Source organism: Phocoena sinus, chromosome 4, assembly GCF_008692025.1.
Source record: "Phocoena sinus isolate mPhoSin1 chromosome 4, mPhoSin1.pri, whole genome shotgun sequence".
Classification (NCBI taxonomy): Eukaryota; Metazoa; Chordata; class Mammalia; order Artiodactyla; family Phocoenidae; genus Phocoena; species Phocoena sinus.
Window position 1 is genome coordinate 13,655,537 of NC_045766.1, and position 19,258 is coordinate 13,674,794.

General features: G+C 38.6%; 2 protein-coding genes across 4 annotated transcripts in view; one reads left to right on the forward strand and one right to left on the reverse strand.

Annotated features, from left to right (window-relative positions):
• ACKR4 (atypical chemokine receptor 4) overlaps positions 1 to 19,258 on the forward strand; it is a 45,420-nt gene that overhangs the window by 7,269 nt on the left and 18,893 nt on the right. The gene's annotated exons all lie outside the window — the stretch shown is intronic.
• Positions 471 to 19,258, reverse strand: part of ACAD11 (acyl-CoA dehydrogenase family member 11) — an 88,683-nt gene continuing 69,895 nt past the window's right edge. Inside the window, exons 18-20 of one of the 3 annotated variants that reach the window (XM_032629600.1) lie at positions 3,635 to 3,751; positions 2,629 to 2,738; positions 471 to 1,724 (exon numbers count right to left, since the gene is read on the reverse strand). In XM_032629600.1, coding sequence (XP_032485491.1) covers positions 1,610 to 1,724; positions 2,629 to 2,738; positions 3,635 to 3,751 — 342 coding nt within the window. In that variant the 3' untranslated portion in view covers positions 471 to 1,609. Of the gene's footprint in view, positions 1,725 to 2,628; positions 2,739 to 3,634; positions 3,752 to 8,931; positions 8,961 to 19,258 lie in introns of those variants that run through there. The other 2 variants (XM_032629601.1, XR_004349574.1) reach the window with 2 other exon arrangements.

Genomic DNA, 19,258 nt, shown 5'->3' on the forward strand with positions numbered 1-19,258 from the left:
GTTTACAAAGCCCACATGACATGCGCTTTGTAAATGTCTGGCCCTAACCCCACTCCAAGATGACATTTAAATAATGATTGAAATAATCTCTACGCATCAATAAATTCATGTGATGTGTATGCTTTCTAATAAAACAGTTTTAAAGTTTTCCAAACTCAAAATACTTTCATTTGAAAATTTAAAAAAATTTGCCAGGCTTCCCTGGTGGCGCAGTGGTTGAGAGTCCGCCTGCTGATTCAGGGGACGCGGGTTCGTGCCCCGGTCCGGGAGGATCCCACATGCCGTGGAGCGGCTGGGCCTGTGAGCCATGGCCGCTGAGCCTGTGCCTCCGGAGCCTGTGCTCTGCAACGGGGGAGGCCACAACAGTGAGAGGCCTGCATACCGCAAAAAAAAAAAAAAAAAAAAAAAAAAAATGTGCCAGTAACTATTCCAATTCCACAAACTAAAAATGTAACAAGAAACAGGTAAAATTAATTTAAATAATATATTTTATTTAACTCAATATATCCAAAGTATTACCATTTCAGCATGTAATCAATACTAAAATAGTATTAATGAGACATTTAATTTTTTTTTCATACTGAGTCTTCAAAATCTGGTATATATTGTATACTTTCTTAATTTGGATGTTAAATTTTCATTCAAAATACTTGCTCTGTATTTAGATTTCATACAATTTACATTTGCAAAAGACAATTCACATATCCAAGTTATTCCAAGCATACTTAAAAGTTTTCTAGTAACTGAGTTGAGAATCTATATTTGGATTAATTAAAATTTAAAAAAGTCAAAAATTCAGTTCCTCAGTTATGCTGACCACAGTTCAGGTGCTCAAGACTTACAACATGGCCTGGGCTGCAGTCCTTGGCAGTGCTGACTTAAAGTGCCCCAAGGATGTTGGCTTAGGGTGTTGCTATTAACAGAATGGTGTTCAGAGAACACTGTCTTTAATCTCCTCTCAAAACTGCATAACTTTCTTGTAGGTTAAACTATCCACTGTTAGCATCAACATTTTATACATAATTAAAAATTTTCTTAATTATATTTTCTCATAAGATGCCATGTCTTCTAGTAACAATCAGCTTTTATGTATAAATGCTTCCTGTTGAATTATGAAGAGGCTTATAGCAATACAAACTCTAAAATGACCCAATCAGTCATCCATCCTTCTCCAGTGCAAACATTACCACAAAGTGTTAAACCAGCCCCTAAAACCCATGTTAAAAAGGGGATCCCACAATATTTTTTACAAAGTAGTGATTAAATATTCCTTGAATATTTATTTAAGTGGAACAATTCCTGAAAGTAAAGAAGTGAAAATATTTTTACGCTATGCTTTAGTTCTCCAATTTATTTCATGATTTCTTTACAAGAGGAGCCTTTAAAAAATAAATGCTATACACTTAGGTGTTAGACTGAATGACAACAGCTATGAAATTTCCTTTTTCACTGAAACCCTTGAAATTATAAAATTTTAAGTGTGACCCTTGAAATGACAAAACCCATTGATTAAAACAGATGCTCAAATCTTTACCGAAGTGAGTAATTAATCCTGTGCTTAAACTGCTGCAAAAGCTGAATGAGATACAAATGCTGGAGCCGATGAATTCTACACCTTGGCCCTCAGGCTTCTGGCTTGGTCCCACAGCTCCATTTTTGCGACTGCCGAGAGGTGAACTTCATCGGGCCCATCTGCTAAGCGCAAAGTTCGCGTTAGGGCATACCTGCAAAAACACAAAGAGCAGGGATGGCAGGACTTAGCAAAGAGGAACCTGGTGCTTTAACATCAGTCACTCTGATTCTAAGCCAAGATTATTAGTGTTTGAAATCTCGCCAAGGCAGTGATAAGAAAAATTGCACAGGGAAAATCAAGGAAAGTCAGCCCAAGGGCTTGTGAAATGCCATTTTCAAGTCCTCACCTTGGGAGTGGAATCTTAAATGGCACAGTGCAGTGGGCTTAATCTCAGTCTTGATTTGCTGTAGGTACTAGTATTTGCTAGAACTAGGAGATATCTTAGGTAATCCACAGGCCATGAAGAATATATAACACTTATATACTATAAATATATAGTACTATATATTTAGTTCTTTCTTATTAAAAATTGATGGGGGAAACTGATGGGGCACCAGACTCTTATCTCCAGTGTGAGAGAGAAGGTGGCACCATGCCCGGTGGTGATGGGCAGTGGAGAGTATTCCTTCTTGATCCCAGCAAGCACATGTGGACATGAGGTGGTGGCTGGCATGCACTGCCGCAGTCTGGTCATGGCCTCTGGGTATGGGTGGTAAAGTGTCCTAAGTGCATACCTAAGCCTTGCTCTGCTCCTCTCCTCTCCTTCCTGTTCCAGGGTGAACCCCCATGAGTTATTTACAGCCCAGGAACCCTCAGTGCATCTTCTCAGTGTAAAAGTGAACATGAATGAGTGAAATGACAATTGTAATCATAAAACTATTTATTGGTACTGAGCTCTATAGTAAAATACCTATATTGCCTCAGTTAGCCTTCAATTATGCTTTAAAGTAAGTTAGCTATTTTTATTTTCTTCATAAACAGTTAGTATCAAGCCATCTGTAGATTTAACTCCAAGCCCATCAAATGTAGATGGTGATTAAATGACATCTACTCACATGTTAGCCAGAGGGTATTCGTGGGAAACGCCGGCACCTCCACACACTTGGATGGCCTGGTCAATAATTTTGCAGACGGCCCGAGGGGCAGCCACTTTAATCATTGCAATCTACATAAACAAGATATAAAAAGAATGTTCCTTTCTTAGACAATACACAATGTGATAGAATTTGATATAATCTGTATTTTCTTTGTGAAAAGAAACAAGGGAACTTTCCCACATACACACACCACTGAAACACAATCTTTGATGAAAGCCAACAAAGATCCACTAATGCAGCTAACGGACATATTCCAGTCAACAGAGACCTTTTGGAAAGAGATATCTCTTCCAAATCACATTTTATTAACTTATTTATTACTTGTATTGTCTTGTTTCTGAAAGGATTTCAGGCAACTGATAAGTGACATTCATCACCTTAGGGATCATAAAGAGTTAAAAAGTCTTCGATAATCAGTTTTCCTTTGGCAATTTCATTGCTTTTATAATTAAACGATCGTGTTCTTATTCCAAATAAGCCAGAAACATAAGAAGGCAGGGGACGAGAGGTGTCTTCTATGAAACATTTCTATGTGGCAGCACAGTGCTCTGCATTCTGTATCAACTTGGTCAGTCTTCGCTAGAACCCTAGGCCATAGGCAGACAGGTCACATACTTTGCCCAAGGTCAAGAGGTTAGCAGAAAGTAACATACCGGGTACAATTCCAAGTCAGTATAAAGTTTGGTATTTCTCTACTTTCTCTGCCTTCTCTTGCTGCATCTCAAGAAAGCTGAAGATATTCTGCATCCTGAAAATCATTCCCTAAAGCAGCCCAGTGAAAGGAGAACTAGCAAGGGTGATTGTATAAATGTATAAATTATACATTTATAATTTTTAAACCAAAATCACATGGAAGCTTCTGATATTCTGAGTGCCCTCAAGGCACCATGAAACCTGGAATGCCCAAAGAGTGGGACAAACTTCTTGGTGAAGGCTTGGCAGATGGTGGTCCAAGGGGCCTCACCTCCTTCTTAGCACCAGAGCTGCCCAGAGTATCAATGCTATGGGCAGCTTTCAAGGTCAACAAGCGGATCTCCTCAATGGCAATGCGGCTTTCAGCGATCCAGTGAGCCACCACCTCCTGCACGGGAGCAAAGGGCAGCAGAAGAAGGAGGAGATAAGCTGGTGTCTGAGGTCCACATGTAACACAGACTGGTAGTTTGGTGAAAACATCCTCTACGCCAAGGACTGTTCTCAAGCCTTACTCTATATATTTTTATTATATATTTTAAATAAATATATTTATTTATTTAATCTTTGGCTGCGATGGGTCTTAATTGCTGCATGCGGGCTTTCTCTAGTTGCGGTGAGTGGGGGCTACTGTTCGTTGTGGTGCGTGGGCTTCTCATTGTGGTGGCCTCTCTTGTTGCAGAGCACAGGCTCTAGGCATGCGGGCTTCAGTAGTTGTGGCACGCAGGCTCAGTAGTTGTGGCGCATGGGATTAGTTGCTCCACGACATGTGGGATCTTCCCGGACCAGGGCTCGAACCCATGTTCCCTGCATTGGCAGGCAGATTCTTAACCACTGCGCCACCGGGGAAGTCCTCTATATATTTTTAAATGGAAGAGTTAATTTGTTTGAAATAACCAGCCAGCCACATACCCATGGAATGCTGCAGGTAACATTGGTGGATTTTAGAAAAAACTTTATTTGCTAAGAAAAATAATTTATTTTGGATATCCTGGTGTCTAAAGTTAAGATGGCTAACTAAGCAATTGTCTTATTGCCAAGACACTCCTTACTGGCCCTTCTGAATGCTAACTGCACACTACCATTGACACTTGGTTAAATGTAAGGTGGTGGACCTTCTTATAGACAATCTAGATAATTCCTAAGATAATTTCAGTGTTAGAATGGTCCAGCATCCTTTGTTGTGTTATTACTATTATTTATTTAGTAGACATGAACTTTTTCTTTGGTGAACAGTTCTATGAATTTTAACACGTGTATACTGGTATAACCACAATCAAGATACAGAACAGTTTCATCTCCCCCCAAAAACTCCCTTATGCTGCCCCTTTTTAACCCTACTTCTGCCCTCTAGCAACTACTGAATGGTTCTCAGTTATTATACTGTTGCCTTTTCCAGAATGTCATATAAATGGAATCATTTAGCATATATTCTTTAGAGGCCGGCTTCCTTCACTCAGCATAATTCCTTTGAATTTCATCCGAATTGTTCTGTGTATCACCTGTCCATTCCTCTTTATCACTGAGTAGTATTCCATTGTAGGGATGTAACACGATTTGTTTTTCCATTCACCTGTTGAAGGACAGTTGGGTTGTTTCCAGTTTTTGGTGAATTATTAACAGAGCTTCTGTAAATATCTGTACATGGGTTTCTGTGTGAACATACCTTTTTATTTTTTTAAAGCAAATACCAGGAGTGGAATTGTTAGGTCATGTGGTAAATACTTGTAAGAAGCCGTCAGTTTTCCAGAGTGACTGTACCATTTTGCATTCCACGAGCAGTATATGAGTTCCAGTTACTCTTCAAACCATCAACACTTGCTATCATCAGTATTTTAAAATTTTAGCCATTTAAACAATGTGTAGAGATATCTCATGGTGGTTTTAATTTGCATTTCCCCAATTGCTGATGATATCGGTCACCTCTTGATGTGTTTATTTGCCATTTATAAATTGTGTTTGGTGGCAAGTCTGTTCAAGTCATTTGCCCATTTTTTAAGTGGGCTTAGAGAGCTGGGATTAGAGTTCATTATTCAGTCATTTGTTAGATAGGCAATTTGCAAATACTTTCTCCCAGTCCATAGCTTTTTTCATTCTCTTAAGAGTGACTTTCATAGTGCCAAAGTGTTCAATTTTAATGAAGTACAATTTGTCAATTTTTCCTTATGTGTCATGTTTTTGGTGCATGTCTAAGAACATTTTGCCTAATACCGGGTCAGGAGACTTTTATCTTCGTGATATTTTCACCTATATAAAAAAGTCAATTGACCCATGTTTTTATGAGTCTATTTCTAGACCTGCTATTCTGTTCCAAAGATCTATGTGTCTCTCCTTATACCACACTGTTTTGATTGTCATAGCTTATGGTAAGTCTTCAATCAGATACTGTGATTCTTCCAACTTTACTCTTCTTTTTCAAACTGTTTTATTATTTTAGTTTCTCTGTATTTCCATATAAATTCTAGGACCAACTTGCTTATATCTACAAAAATGTTGTCCTGGGATTCTGATTGGAACATTAAATCTATAGATCAATTTGAGAATAGCTGACATCTTTACTATGTTAGCCTTCCAATCCATGAACACAGTATTTCTCTGTATTTATTTAGGCTTCTTTTGGTTTCTTTTACACTTTTATAATTTTTAGCATCTAGATTCTATACATGTTTGGTTAGATTTGTACCTATTTCCTTTCTTAGTCTATTGTAAATGGTATTTAAAAAATTTCAGCTTCCAATTGTTCACTGGTAGTATACAGAAATAAAATTAATTTTATGTGTTGATTCAATCCTATGACTTTGCTAAAGTCACTTATTATTAGTTCTAGGAGGATTGTTTTGATTTGTTTGGTAGATTTCTAAGGATTTTCTACACAATCATGTTTACAAAGAGGGGCAGCTTTATTTATTTTTTCCCCCAACTATGCACTTTATTTCTTTTTCTTGTCTCACCACAATGGCTAAGACTTCCTCTATGATGATAAAGAGCAGTGGTGATGGGACTTCCCTGGTGGCACAGTGGTTAAGAATCCACCTGCCAATGCAGGGGACATGTGTTCGAGCCCTGGTCCGGGAAGATCCCACATGATGCTGAGCAACTAAGCCTGTGTGCCAAAACTACTGAGCTTATGCTCTACAGCCTGTGAGCCACAACTACGGAGCCCACGTACCACAACTACTGAAGCTTGCGCACCTAGAGCCCATGCTCCGCAACAAGAGAAGCCACCGCAATGAGAAGTCCGTGCACTGCAATGAAGAGTAGCCCCGGCTCGCCCCAACTAGAGAAAGCCTGCGTGCAGCAATGAAGACCCAACACAGCTAAAAATAAATAAATAAATAAACATTTTAAAAGTGTTAAAAAAAAAAGAGCAGTGGTGAGAGTAAACATCCTTGCTTTGTTCCCAATCTTGGGAATGAAAACATTCAGTCTTTCATTATTAAGTACGATGTTGGCTGTAGAATTTTTAGATGCTCTGTTTCAGGTTAAATAAATTCCTTTCTACCTCTAGTATGCTGAGAGTTTTATCATGAATAGATGCTGAATTTTGTCAAGTGCCTTTTTCTATCAATCGATATGATCATGTGGTTTTTCTTTTCTAGGCTGTTAATATGGCACATTACAATGATTAATTTTCTTAATGATTGATATTCGAATATAAATCAGCCTTGCATTCCTGGGATAAACCTCACTTGGTTGTCCTTTTTACATATTGCTGGATTACATTTGCTAGGTTTTTGCATCTATACTGGTCTGTAGTTTGTTCTTGTCTGGTTTTGGATTAGTGTAATTCTGGTCTCATAAATGAGTTGGTACGTGCTTCCTCCTCTTTGTTTTTCTGGAAGAGATTGTGTAGAATTTGTGTTATTTCTTCTTTAACTGTTTAGCAGAATTTACCAGTGAAACCATTTGGGCCTGAAGATTTCTTTTCTCAGGATATTTTAAACTGTGTATTCAGCTTCTTTAATAGTTGTAGAACCATTCAGGTTATCTATTTCACATTCAGTGAGTTTTGGTATTTTGTGGCTTTTGAGGAATTGATCCATTTCATCTAAGCTGCTAAATTTATGTGCTCTGTATACATGCCTGAGTGTGTGTTTCCTAAGCCCCAGATCTAGAGTGGAGCAGACTCTACCTCAGCTTTAGCACCAGTCCCTATTCTCCAGTTCAGGTTTTCCCAGAGAACTCCACATTGTGGTTTATAGAATACTTGCACAAATTATGAAATTGGTATTTCCAAAGACTTCTATTTCCAGGAAGATGGAATAGATGTACTTTTCCCTATTCCTCCTGCAAAGTACAACTAAAATCTTGGGCATCATCCATAGAACAAACACAAGAAGACTCTGAAAGAAGCCAGACTGGCCAGGGACTTTGGGAACAGAACAACATGGTAGTAAGTTCCCTCCGTTTCCTCTTTGTCTCATATATCCCAGACTTGGAGCTGAAGAAGCCAGCAACCTGGAAATACCAATGAGCACAGACAAAAATCAAATGAAGAACAGCCTCAACAAATACTGTCTTTAGCTGAAGGATTGGGAAGGGGCAGCTAGAAAGACAGAAAACTTAGAGAATAACCACTCTACCCAAGCCAATACTAAAAAAAAAAAGCACTGGCCCCACTCCTACTCATGCCAGCACAGACTTCCACCCTTGTGAGTGCTAAGATGAGGTACCTCAACACCCTTGCCAGGGTGGTATCAGACAGAGAGTGTCAAGTAAGGAGCAACACCAGGAACAAGTTCCCTCCCCTCTATGATGTCATTGGGGACCACTCAGTGATGAGAATGCACCCCTTTCCTCAGCTATCAGTGGAGGCTGAGTGGGAAGCTGTACTTCTACCTACCTCTGCCTGGCAGTAATGAGGTGCAACCCCTTCCTCTAACAGAGCAGTGTCAGAGAAACCCAGCTAAAATAGAAAGTTTAAATAAGATCCAGAATCTCATAACATAATATGAAAATGTCTAGGTTTTAACAAAAAATCATTTGTCATGCCAAAACTCAGGAAGTCTCAAAATTTATGATGATGACAACTCTGAGATAACAGAAATGTTATAATTTCTGACAAAGATTTTAAAGCAACTATGATAAGAATGCTTCAATCAGTAAATAGAAACACAACTGAAACTAATGAGAAAACAGAAAGCCTCAGCAAAGGAACTTAAGTCTTAGTAATGAAATTACTAAGAAGAAATAAAGAAGAAAAAAATGGATATTTTGTAACTGAAAAATATAACCATTTAAATAAAAAGCTCAGTGGATGGGCTCAACAGCAGAATGGAGGGAACAAAGGGACAAATCAATGAACTGGAAGACAGGACAATAGCAATTTCCCAATCTGAACCACAGAGAGAAAATAGACCAAAAAATTTTTTTAAAGAATAGCATTAAAATAAACAAATTAATTAATTTAAAAAATTTTAAAAAGAGGATCTCAAGGAAAATTGAAAAATACACTGATGGGATTAATATGAAAATACAATACACAAAAATTTGTGGAATACAGGTAAAGCCGTGTTGAGAGGAAAATTTACAGCACTAAACACATAGATTAGAAAAGAGGAAATGTCTTACATCAATACCCTTGCTACCGCACCAAGAACCTAGAAAAAAAGAGCAAAATATAAGTCTGAAGAAAGCAAAAGAAAGGATATGATAAATAGCAGAAATCAATAAAATTGAAAACAAAACAAAAAATAGAGAAAATCAATGAAACAAAGATCTTGTTAATGTTAAGTCATATCAATTATTATATTGCATAATTTTATATATTAATAATTAATATATATTCTTTGAAAAGACCAGTAAAATTGACAGACCTCTAACAAGACAGACAAAGGAAAAGGAAGGTACAAATAACTAATTTCAGTAATGAAACAGGGTATCACTGAAGACATAGGATAACAGGAGAATATTATGAACAACTCTAAACACATAAAATTGACAGCTTAGACAAAAAGGATCACTTCCTCAAAAAATACAAACCACCACAATTCATTCAATATAAAATAGATAATGTGAATAACCCTATAACTATTAAGGAAACTGAACTGTAAATTAAAAACTACCCCCAGACCAAATCTCCAGGCCCAAATGGTTTCATTGGAGAACTCTACCAAATGTCTAAAGAAGAATTAACATAAATCTAGACAATCTGGTTTTCTTTAATTAACAATAATCTTTTGATGTTCAGACTACCTGCCCTTTGTTGCAAAACTCCTATATATCCTGGCTCCCTCCTAGGAACAGTTCTCTCAGGGTTACTTGAGATGCTGTCTCTCAGGCTTGAAGTCCTAAAAATTTCCACCAAGTAAAACATAACTCTCGGGACTTCCCTGGTGGGCCAGTGGGTTAGATTCTGTGCTCCCAATGCAGGGGGCCCATGATCAATCCCTGGTCGGGGAACTAGATCCCGCATGCATGCATGCAGCAACTAAGAGTTCGCATGCCACAACTAAGAAGTCTGCATGCTTCAACTAAGAACCCACGTGCCACAACTAAGAGAGTCCACATGCTGCAACCAAAGATCATGCATGCCACAACTAAGACCTGGCGCAGCCAAAATAAATAGTAAATTTTAACAATAAATAAAACTTTCAAAAAAAATAAAAAGAATTATACATAATGACAAAGTAGGGTTTATTCTAAGGATGCAAAGGCAGTTTAGTATTGAAAATCGATCAATGTACTCCATCATATTAACAAGCTGAAAAAAAATCACATGGTCATACAAATTAATGCAGAAAAATCATTTGACAAAATTCAACATTCATTCATGATAAAAACTCTCAGAAAACTAGTTACAGAGGATAATTCAACTTAACAAAGAACATCTCCAAAAATCTACAGCCAACATTATACATAATGTTCTACTAAGAAACTGGATCACTCATACACAGCTGGTGAGAATGAAAAATGGCATAGTCATTCTGGAAGACAGTTTGGTGGTTTCTTAATAAACTAAACATGCAACTACCGTATGACCCAGCAACTGCGTTTTTAGGCATTTATACCAGAGAAATAAAGACTTAAGTTTATGCTAAAACCTATACTTGAATGTTTATAGCAGCTTTATTTGTAACAGCTCAAAACTGAAAAAAACCCAAATATCCCTCAACAGGTGAAGAGTTAAACTGTGATAATCCACACCAAGGAATACTACTCAGCAATAAAAAGAAGCCAGCTACTAATACATATAACCTGGATAAATCTCCAAAGAATTATGCTGAATGAAAAAAAACAACCCCAAAAGTTTAAATACTGTATAATTTCTTTTCTGAAATGACAAAATTATAAAGATGAAGAACAGATTAGTGGTTGCCAGGAGTTAAGGAGGAAGGAGGGGTGAGAGTGAAATGGGTGCAGCTATAAAATGACAACATGAGGGCTCTCCGTGGTAATGGAAATGTTCTGTATCTTGACTGTACTGATGACAATATCTTGGTTCTGATAATGTATTATAGTTTGATAAGATGTTGCAACTGGGGGAAACTGGGTCAAAGGTACAAGGTTTCTCTCTGTATTATTTCTTTTTTTTTTGAATTTTATTTATATTTTATACAGCAGGTTCTTATTAGTCATCCATTTTATACATATCAGTGTATACATGTCAATCCCAATCACCAAATTCATCACCCCTCCACCCCCAAACCCTGCCACTTTCTGCCTTCGTGTCCATGTTTGTTCTCTACGTCTGTGTCTCAATTTCTGCCCTGAAAACCAGTTCATCTGTACCATTTTTCTAGGTTCCACATATGCGTGTTAATATACAATATCTGTTTTTCTCTTTCTGACTTACTTCACTCTGTGTGACAGTCTCTAGATCCATTCACGTCTCAACAAATGACCCAATTTCATTCCCTTTTATGGCTGAGTAATATTCCATTGTATATATGTACCACATCTTCTTTATCCATTCGTCTGTCAATGGGCATTTAGGTTGTTTCCATTACCTGCCTATTGTAAATAGTACTGCAATGAACATTGGGATGCATCTGTCTTTTTGAATTATGGTTTCCTCTGGGTATATGCCCAGTAGAGGGAATGCTGGATCATATGGTAATTCTATTTTTAGTTCTTTATGGAACCTCCATACTGTTCTCCATAGTGGCTGCATCAATTTACATTCCCACCAACAGGGCCAGAGGGTTCCCTTTTCTCCACACCCTCTCCAGCATTTGCTGTTTCTAGATTTTCTGATGACGCCCATTCTAACTGGTGTGAGGTGATACCTCATTGTAGTTTTGATTTGCATTTCTCTAATAAGTAGTGATGTTGAGCAGCTTTTCATGTGCTTCTTGGCCATCTGTATGTCTTCTTTGGAGAAATGTCTATTTAGGTGTTCTGCCAATTTTTGGATGGGGTTGTTTTTTTCATACTGAGTTGCACGAGCTTCTTCTAAAATTGGAGGTTAATCCTTTGTCAGTTGCTTCATTTCCAAATATTTTCTCCCATTCTGAGGGTTGTCTTTTCGTCTTACGATTTCCTTTGCTGTGCAAAAGCTTTTAAGTTTCATTAAGTACCATTTGTTTAGTTTTGTTTTTATTTCCATTTCTCTAGAAGGTGGGCCTAAAAGGATCTTGCTGTGATTTATGTCATAGAGTGTTCTGCCTATGTTTTCCTCTAAGAGTCTTATAGTGTCTGGCCTTATATTTAGGTCTTTAATCCATTTTGAGTTTATTTTTGTGTGTGGTGTTAAGGAGTGTCCTAATTTCATTCTTTTACATGTAGCTGTCCAGTTTTCCCAGCACCACTTACTGAAGAGGCTGTCTTTTCTCCATTGAATAATCTTGCTTCATTTATCAAAAATAAGGTGACCATATGTGCATGGGTTTATCTCTGGGCTTTGGATCCTGTTCCATTGATCTATATTTCTGTTTTTGTGCCAGTACCATACTGTCTTGATTACTGTAGCTTGTAATATAATCTGAAGTCAGGGAGCCTGATTCCTCCAGCTCCGTTTTTCTTACTCAAGATTGCTTTGGCTATTCAGGGTCCTTTGTGTTTTCATACAAATTGTGAAATTTTTTGTCCTAGTTCTGTGAAAAATGCCAGTGGTAGTTTGATAGGGATTGCATTGAATCTGTAGATTGCTTTGGGTAGTATAGTCATTTTCACAATGCTGACTCTTCCAATCCAAGAACATGGTATATCTCTCCATCTATTTGTATCATCTCTAATTTCTTTCATCAGTGTCTTATATTTTTCTGCATACAGCTCTTTTGTCTCCTAGGTAGGTTTATTCCTAGGTTTTTTTTTTTTTTTTCGGTACGTGGGCCTCTCACTGTTGTGGCCTCTCCCGTTGTGGAGCACAGGCTCCGGACGTGCAGGCTCAGCGGCCATGGCTCACGGGCCTAGCTGCTCCGCAGCATGTGGGATCTTCCTGGACTGGGGCACAAACCTGTGTCCCCTGCATCGGCAGGTGGACTCTCAACCACTGCACAACCAAGGAAGCCCTATTCCTAGGTATTTTATTCTTTTTGTTGCAATGGTAAATGGAAGTGTTTCCTTAATTTCACTTTCAGATTTTTTCATCATTAGTGTATAGGAATGCAAGAGATTTCTGTGCATTAATATTGTATCCCCCTACTTTACCAGATTCATTGATTAGCTCTAGTAATTTTCTGGTAACATCTTTAGGATTCTCTATGTATAGCATCATGTCATCTGCAAACAGTGACAGCTTTACTTCTTTACCGATTTGGATTCCTTCTATTTCCTTTTCTTCTCTGATTGCTGTGGCTAAAACTTCCAAAACAATGTTGAATAATAGTGGTGAGGGTGGGCAACCTTGTCTTGTTCCTGATCTTCGTGTAAACAGTTTCAGTTTTTCACCATTGAGGATGATGTTGGCTGTGGGTTTGTTATATATGGCCTTTATTATGCTGAGGTAAGTTGTCTCTATGCCTACTTCCTGGAGGGTTTTTATCATAAATGGGTGTTGAATTTTTTCAAAAGCTTTTTCTGCATCTATTGAGACTATCATATGGTTTTTCTTCTTCAATTTGTTAATATGGTGTATCACATTGAATGATTTGCATATATTGAAGAATCCTTGCATTCCTGGGATAAACCCCACTTGATCATGGTGTATGATCCTTTTAATGTGCTGTTGGATTCTGTTTGCTAGTATTTTGTTGAGGATTTTTGCATCCATGTTCATCAGTGATATTGGCCTGTAGTTTTCTTTCTTTGTGACATCTGTCTGGTTTTGGTATCAGGGTTATGGTGGCCTCGTAGAATGAGTTTGGGAGTGTTCATCTCTCTGCTATAGTTTGGAAGAGTTTGAGAAAGAAAGGTGTTAGCTCTTCTCTAAATGTTTGATAGAATTCGCCTGTGAAGCCATCTGATCCTGGGTTTTTGTTTGTTGGAAGACTTTTAATCACAGTTTAAATTTCAGTGCTTGTGATTTGTTTATTTAAAATTTCTATTTCTTCCTGGTTCAATCTCAGAAGGTTGTGCTTTTCTAAGAATTTTTCCATTTCTTCCAGGTTGTCCATTTTTTGGCATAGAGTTGCTTGTAGTAATCACTTATGATCCTTTGTATCTCTGCAGTGTCAGTAGTTACTTCTCCTTTTTCATTTCTAATTTTATTGAGTCCTCTCCCTCTTTTTCTTGATGAGTCTGGCTAATGATTTATCAATTTTGTATATCTTCTCAAAGAACCAACTTTGAGTTTTATTGATCTTTGCTATTGTTTCCTTCATTTATTTCTGATCTGATATTTATGATTTCTTTCCTTCTGGTAACTTTAGGGTTTTTTTGTTCTTCTTTCTCTAATTGCTTTAGGTGTAAGGTTAGGTTGTTTATTTGAGGTGTTTCTTGTTTCTGAAGACAGGATTGTATTGCTATAAACTTCCCTCTTAGAACTGCTTTTGCTGCATTGCATAGGTTTTGGGTCATCTGTTTTCATTTTCATTTGTTTCTAGGTATTATTTGATTTCCTGTCTGATTTTTTCAGTGATCTCTTGGTTATTAAGTAGTGTATTGTTTAGCCTCCATGTGTTGTATTTTTTACAGCTCTTTTCCTATAATTGATATCTAGTCTCATAACGTTGTAGCAGGAAAAGATACTTGATATGAATTCAATTTTCTTAAATTACCTGAGGCTTGATTTGTGACCCAAGATATGATCCATCCTGGAGAAAATTCCATGAGAAGCTGAGAAGAAGGTGTGTTCTGTTGTTTTTGGATGGAATGTCCTATAAATATCAATTAAGTGCATCTTGTTTAATGTATCATTTAAAGCTTGTGTTTCCTTATTTATTTTAATCTTGGATGATCTGTGGTGAAAGTGGGGTGTTAAAGTTCCCTACTATGATTGTGTTACTGTCAATTTCCTCTTTTATGGCTGTTAGTATTTGCCTTATGTATTGAGGTGCTCCTATGTTGGGTGCATAAATATTTACAATTGTTATATCTTCTTCTTGGATTGATCTCTTGATCATTATGTAGTGTCCTTCTTTGTCTCTTGTAATAGTCTTTATTTTAAAGTCTATTTTGTCTGATATGAGGATTGCTACTCCAGCTTTCTGTTGATTTTCATTTGCATGGAATACCTTCTTCCATCCCCTCACTTTCAGTCTGTATGTGTCCCTAGATCTGAAGTGGGTCTCTTGTACACAGCATATATAAGGGTTTTGTTTTTCTATCCTTTCAGCCAGTGTAGGGCTTTTGGTTGGAGCATTTAATCCATTTACATTTAAAGTAATTATCGATATATATGTTCCTATTACCATTTTCTTAATTGTTTTGGGTTTGTTATTGTAGGTCTTTTCCTTCTCTTGAGTTTCCTGCCTAGAGAAGTTCCTTTAGCATTTGTTATAAAGCTGGTTTTGTGGTGCTGAGTTATGTTAGCTTTTGCTTGTCAGTAAAGGTTCTCCTTCGAATCTGAATGAGATCCCTGCTGGGTAGAGTAATCTTGGTTGTAGGTTTTTCCCTTTCATCACTTTAAATATGTACTGCCACTCCCTTCTGGCTTGCAGAGTTTCTGCTGAAATATCAGCTGTTAACCTTATGGGGATTCCATTGTATGTTATTTGTTGTTTTTCCCTTGCTGCTTTTATTATGCTTTCTTTGTATTTAATTTTTGACAGTTTGATTAATATGTGTCTTGGTGTATTTCTCCTTGGATTTATCCTGTATGGGACTCTCTGTGCTTCCTGGACTTGATTAACTATTTCCTTTCCCATATTAGGGAATTTTCAACTATAATCTCTTCAAATATTTTCTCAGTCCCTTTCTTTTTCTCTTCTCCTTCTGGGACCCCTATAATTCAAATGTTGGTGCGTTTAATGTTGTCCCAGAGGTCTCTGAGACTGACCTCAATTCTTTTCATTCTTTTTTCTTTATTTGGCTCTGCAGTAGTTATTTCCATTATATTATCTTCCAGGTCACTTATCCGTTCTTTTGCCTCAGTTATTCTGCTATTGATTCCTTCTAGAGAATTTTAAATTTCATTTATTGTGTTGTTCATCATTGTTTGTTTGCTCTTAGGTTCTTCTAGATCCTTGTTAAATGTTTCTTGTATTTTCTCCATTCCATTTCCAAGATTTTGGATCATCTTTACTATCATTATTCTGAATTGTTTTTCAGGTAGACTGCCTATTTCCTCTTCATTTGTTTGGTCTGGTGTGTTTTTACCTTGTTCCTTAATCTGCTATGTATTTCTCTGTCTTCTCATTTTGCTTAACTTACTGGGTTTGGGGGTGTTCTTTTCACAGGCTGTAGGTTCGTAGTTCCTGTTGCTTTTGCTGTCTGCCCCCAGTGGCTAAGGTTGTTTCAGTGGGTTGTGTCAGGCTCCTGTTGGAGGGGACTACTGGCTGTGTTCTGGTGGATGAGGGTGGATGTTGTCTTTCTGGTGGGCAGGTCTGCCTCTGGTGGTGTGTTTTGTGGTGTCTGTGACCTTATCATGATTTTAGGCAGCCTCTCTGCTAATTGGTAGGGTTTTGTTCCTGTCTTGCTAGTTGTTTGGCATAGGGTGTCCAACACTGTAGCTTGCTGGTTGTTGAGTGGAGTTGGGTCTTGGCGCTGAGATGGAGATCTCTGGGAGATTTTCGCCATTTGATATTACATGGAGCTGGGAGGTCTCTAGTGGACCAATGTCCTGAATTCAGCTCTCCCATCTCAGAGGCACAGGCCTGACACCTGGCTGGAGCAGCAAGATCCTGTCATCCACATGGCTCAGAATAAAAGGGAGAAAAAAGGAAAGAAAGAAAAATAAATAAATAAAATAATAAAATAAAAAATAATTACTGAAAATAAAAAAAAATTTAAGTAATAAAAAAAAAAGAAAGAAGAGAGCAACCAAACCTAAAAACAAATCCACCAATGATAACAAGCACTAAAAACTATAGTGAAAAAAAAAAAAAAAACCAAAAACCGGACAGATAGAACCCTAGGACAAATGGTAAAAGCAAAGATATACAGACAAAATCACACACAGAAACATATACATACACACTCCCAAAAAGAGAAAAGGGAAAAAAATATATATATCATTGCTCCCGAAGTCCACCACCTCAATTTTGGGATGATTCATTGTCTATTCAGGAATTCCAGAGATGCAGGGTACATCAAGTTGATTGTGGAGATTTAATTCGCTGCTCCTGAGGCTGCTGGGAGAGATTTCCCTTTCTCTTCTTTGTTCGCACAGCTCCTGGGGTTCAGCTTTGGATTTGGCCCCACCTCTGCATGTAGGTCACCTGAGGGCATCTGTTCTTCGCTTAGACAGGATGGGGTTAAAGGGGCAGCTGATTAGGGGGCTCTGGCTCACGCAGGCTGGGGGAAGGAGGGGTACGGAACACAGGGTGAGCCTGCGGCGGCAGAGGCTGGTGTGACGTTGCAACAGCCTGAGGTGCGCCATGTGTTCTCCTGGGAAGTTGTCCCTGGATCACGGGACCCTGGCAGTGGCGGGCTGCACAGGCTCCCGGGAGGGGAGGTGTGGATAGTGACCTGTGCTTGCTCACAGGCTTCTTGGTGGTGGCAGCAGCAGCTTTAGCGTCTCATGCCCATCCCTGGTGTCTGTGCTGACGCACCTGTTTCTGGAGCTCATTTAGTCGGTGGTCTTAATCCCCTCTCCTCGTGCACCACAAAACAAAGAGGCAAGAAAATGTCTCTTGCCTCTTCGGCAGCTCCAGACTTTTTCCTGGACTCTCTCCTGGCTAGCTGTGGTGCACTAGCCCCTTCAGGCTGTGTTCATGCAGCGAACCCCAGTCCTCTCCCTGGGATCTGACCTCCGAAGCCCGAGCCTCAGCTCCCAGCCCTGCCCGCCCTGGCGGGTGAGCAGTCAAACCTCTCGGGCTGGTGAGTGCTGATCGGCACCGATCCTCCATGTGGGAATCTCTCCGCTTTGCCCTCTGCACCCCTGTGGCTGCGCTCTCCTCTGTGGTTCCGAAGTTTCCTCTTCTGACACCCGCAGTCTCCGCTCACGAAGGGGCTTGCTAGTGTGTGGAAACCTTTCCTCCTTCACAGCTCCCTCCCACTGGTGCAGGTCCCGTCCCTATTCTTTTGTCTCTGTTTTTTCTTTTTTCTTTTGCCCTACCCAGGTACGTGGGGAGTTTTTGGCCTTTTGGGAGGTCTGAGGTCTTCTGCCAGCATTTAGTAGGTGTTCTGTAGGAGTTGTTCCACATGTAGATGTATTTTTGATGTATTTGTGGGGAGGATGGTGACCTCCATGTCTTACTCTTCTGCCATCTTGAAGCTCCTCCCAGGCAATCTTGAAAAGAGAAAAGTGTAAGAAGTGACAGTTGATGCCATGAGCAACTCTTTAGCTCTTAGTCCAGCAGCGTTGTGGAGTTGTGTCCATGGCCTCAAACATTCACATCTTCTTACCTCTTCCAACAGTGCCCACCTAACAGCTGAACCCTTGCTCTCAAAGTTAACTAAAGGGGTTCTTCCATAAATTATTCCTAGGTATGTGCCATAAAGCAGGCTGTTATTTTTCCATAAGAACAATGTTACAACTAAATCATAGATATGCTGAATAATATTTCATAAAAAAGCAAACATAGGAATTCCTATAGGCCTATAGGAATTTAAGGTAAAAAATATACTGCAAAATTTTTATGATTGTCACAAATGTACTTTACAAGGGGTTGTAAAGTACATTTGTGACAATCTTATAAAATGTACTAAAATACACATGTCCAGCAAACATGTCTAGCGAGGTTCTCTAGAATACAATTTTATTACTACAAGTTTGACCTAACACTACATGCTAGCAATCGTAAGCATTAAATATTTAATAACAATTTTTCTTGCCTCCTTAAAATTTAGAAGGGCTTTTGGGGAGATGATTTGGATATCTCATTTCTCTTAAAAAGTTTTCTATTTCAGCTTAAAAGCTCCCTTCAACATTTCTTATAAGGAAGGAAGTCTGAAATGATAGCGTCTTTTCCTCTTTTTTTAAAAAATAAATTTATTCAATTATTTATTTTTAGCTGCATTGGGTCTTCGTTGCTATGTGCGGGTTTTTCTCTAGTTGCAGCGAGCAGGGGCTACTCTTCATTGTAGCACACAGGCTTCTCATTGCAGTGGCTTTTCTTGTTTTAGAGCACAGGCTCTAGGTGCGCGGGCTTCAGTAGTTGTGGCTCACAGGCTCAGTAGCTGTGGCTTGTGGGCTCTAGAACGCAGGCTCAGTAGTTGTGGCACATGGGCTTAATTGCTCCATGGCATGTGGGATCTTCCCGGACCAGGGCTCGAATTTGTGTCCCCTGCATTGGCATGCAGATTCTTAACCACTGCGCTACCAGGGAAGTACCATCTTTTTCTCTTGATAAATATTGTCTAATTTGGATTGTAGTGCCCAGATGTAACTATATTGTTCACTGTACTTTGTAAACAACAGACTCAGTAGTACATAATTTAGAGATGAGAATTCAAAATATCATGAACATCCCAC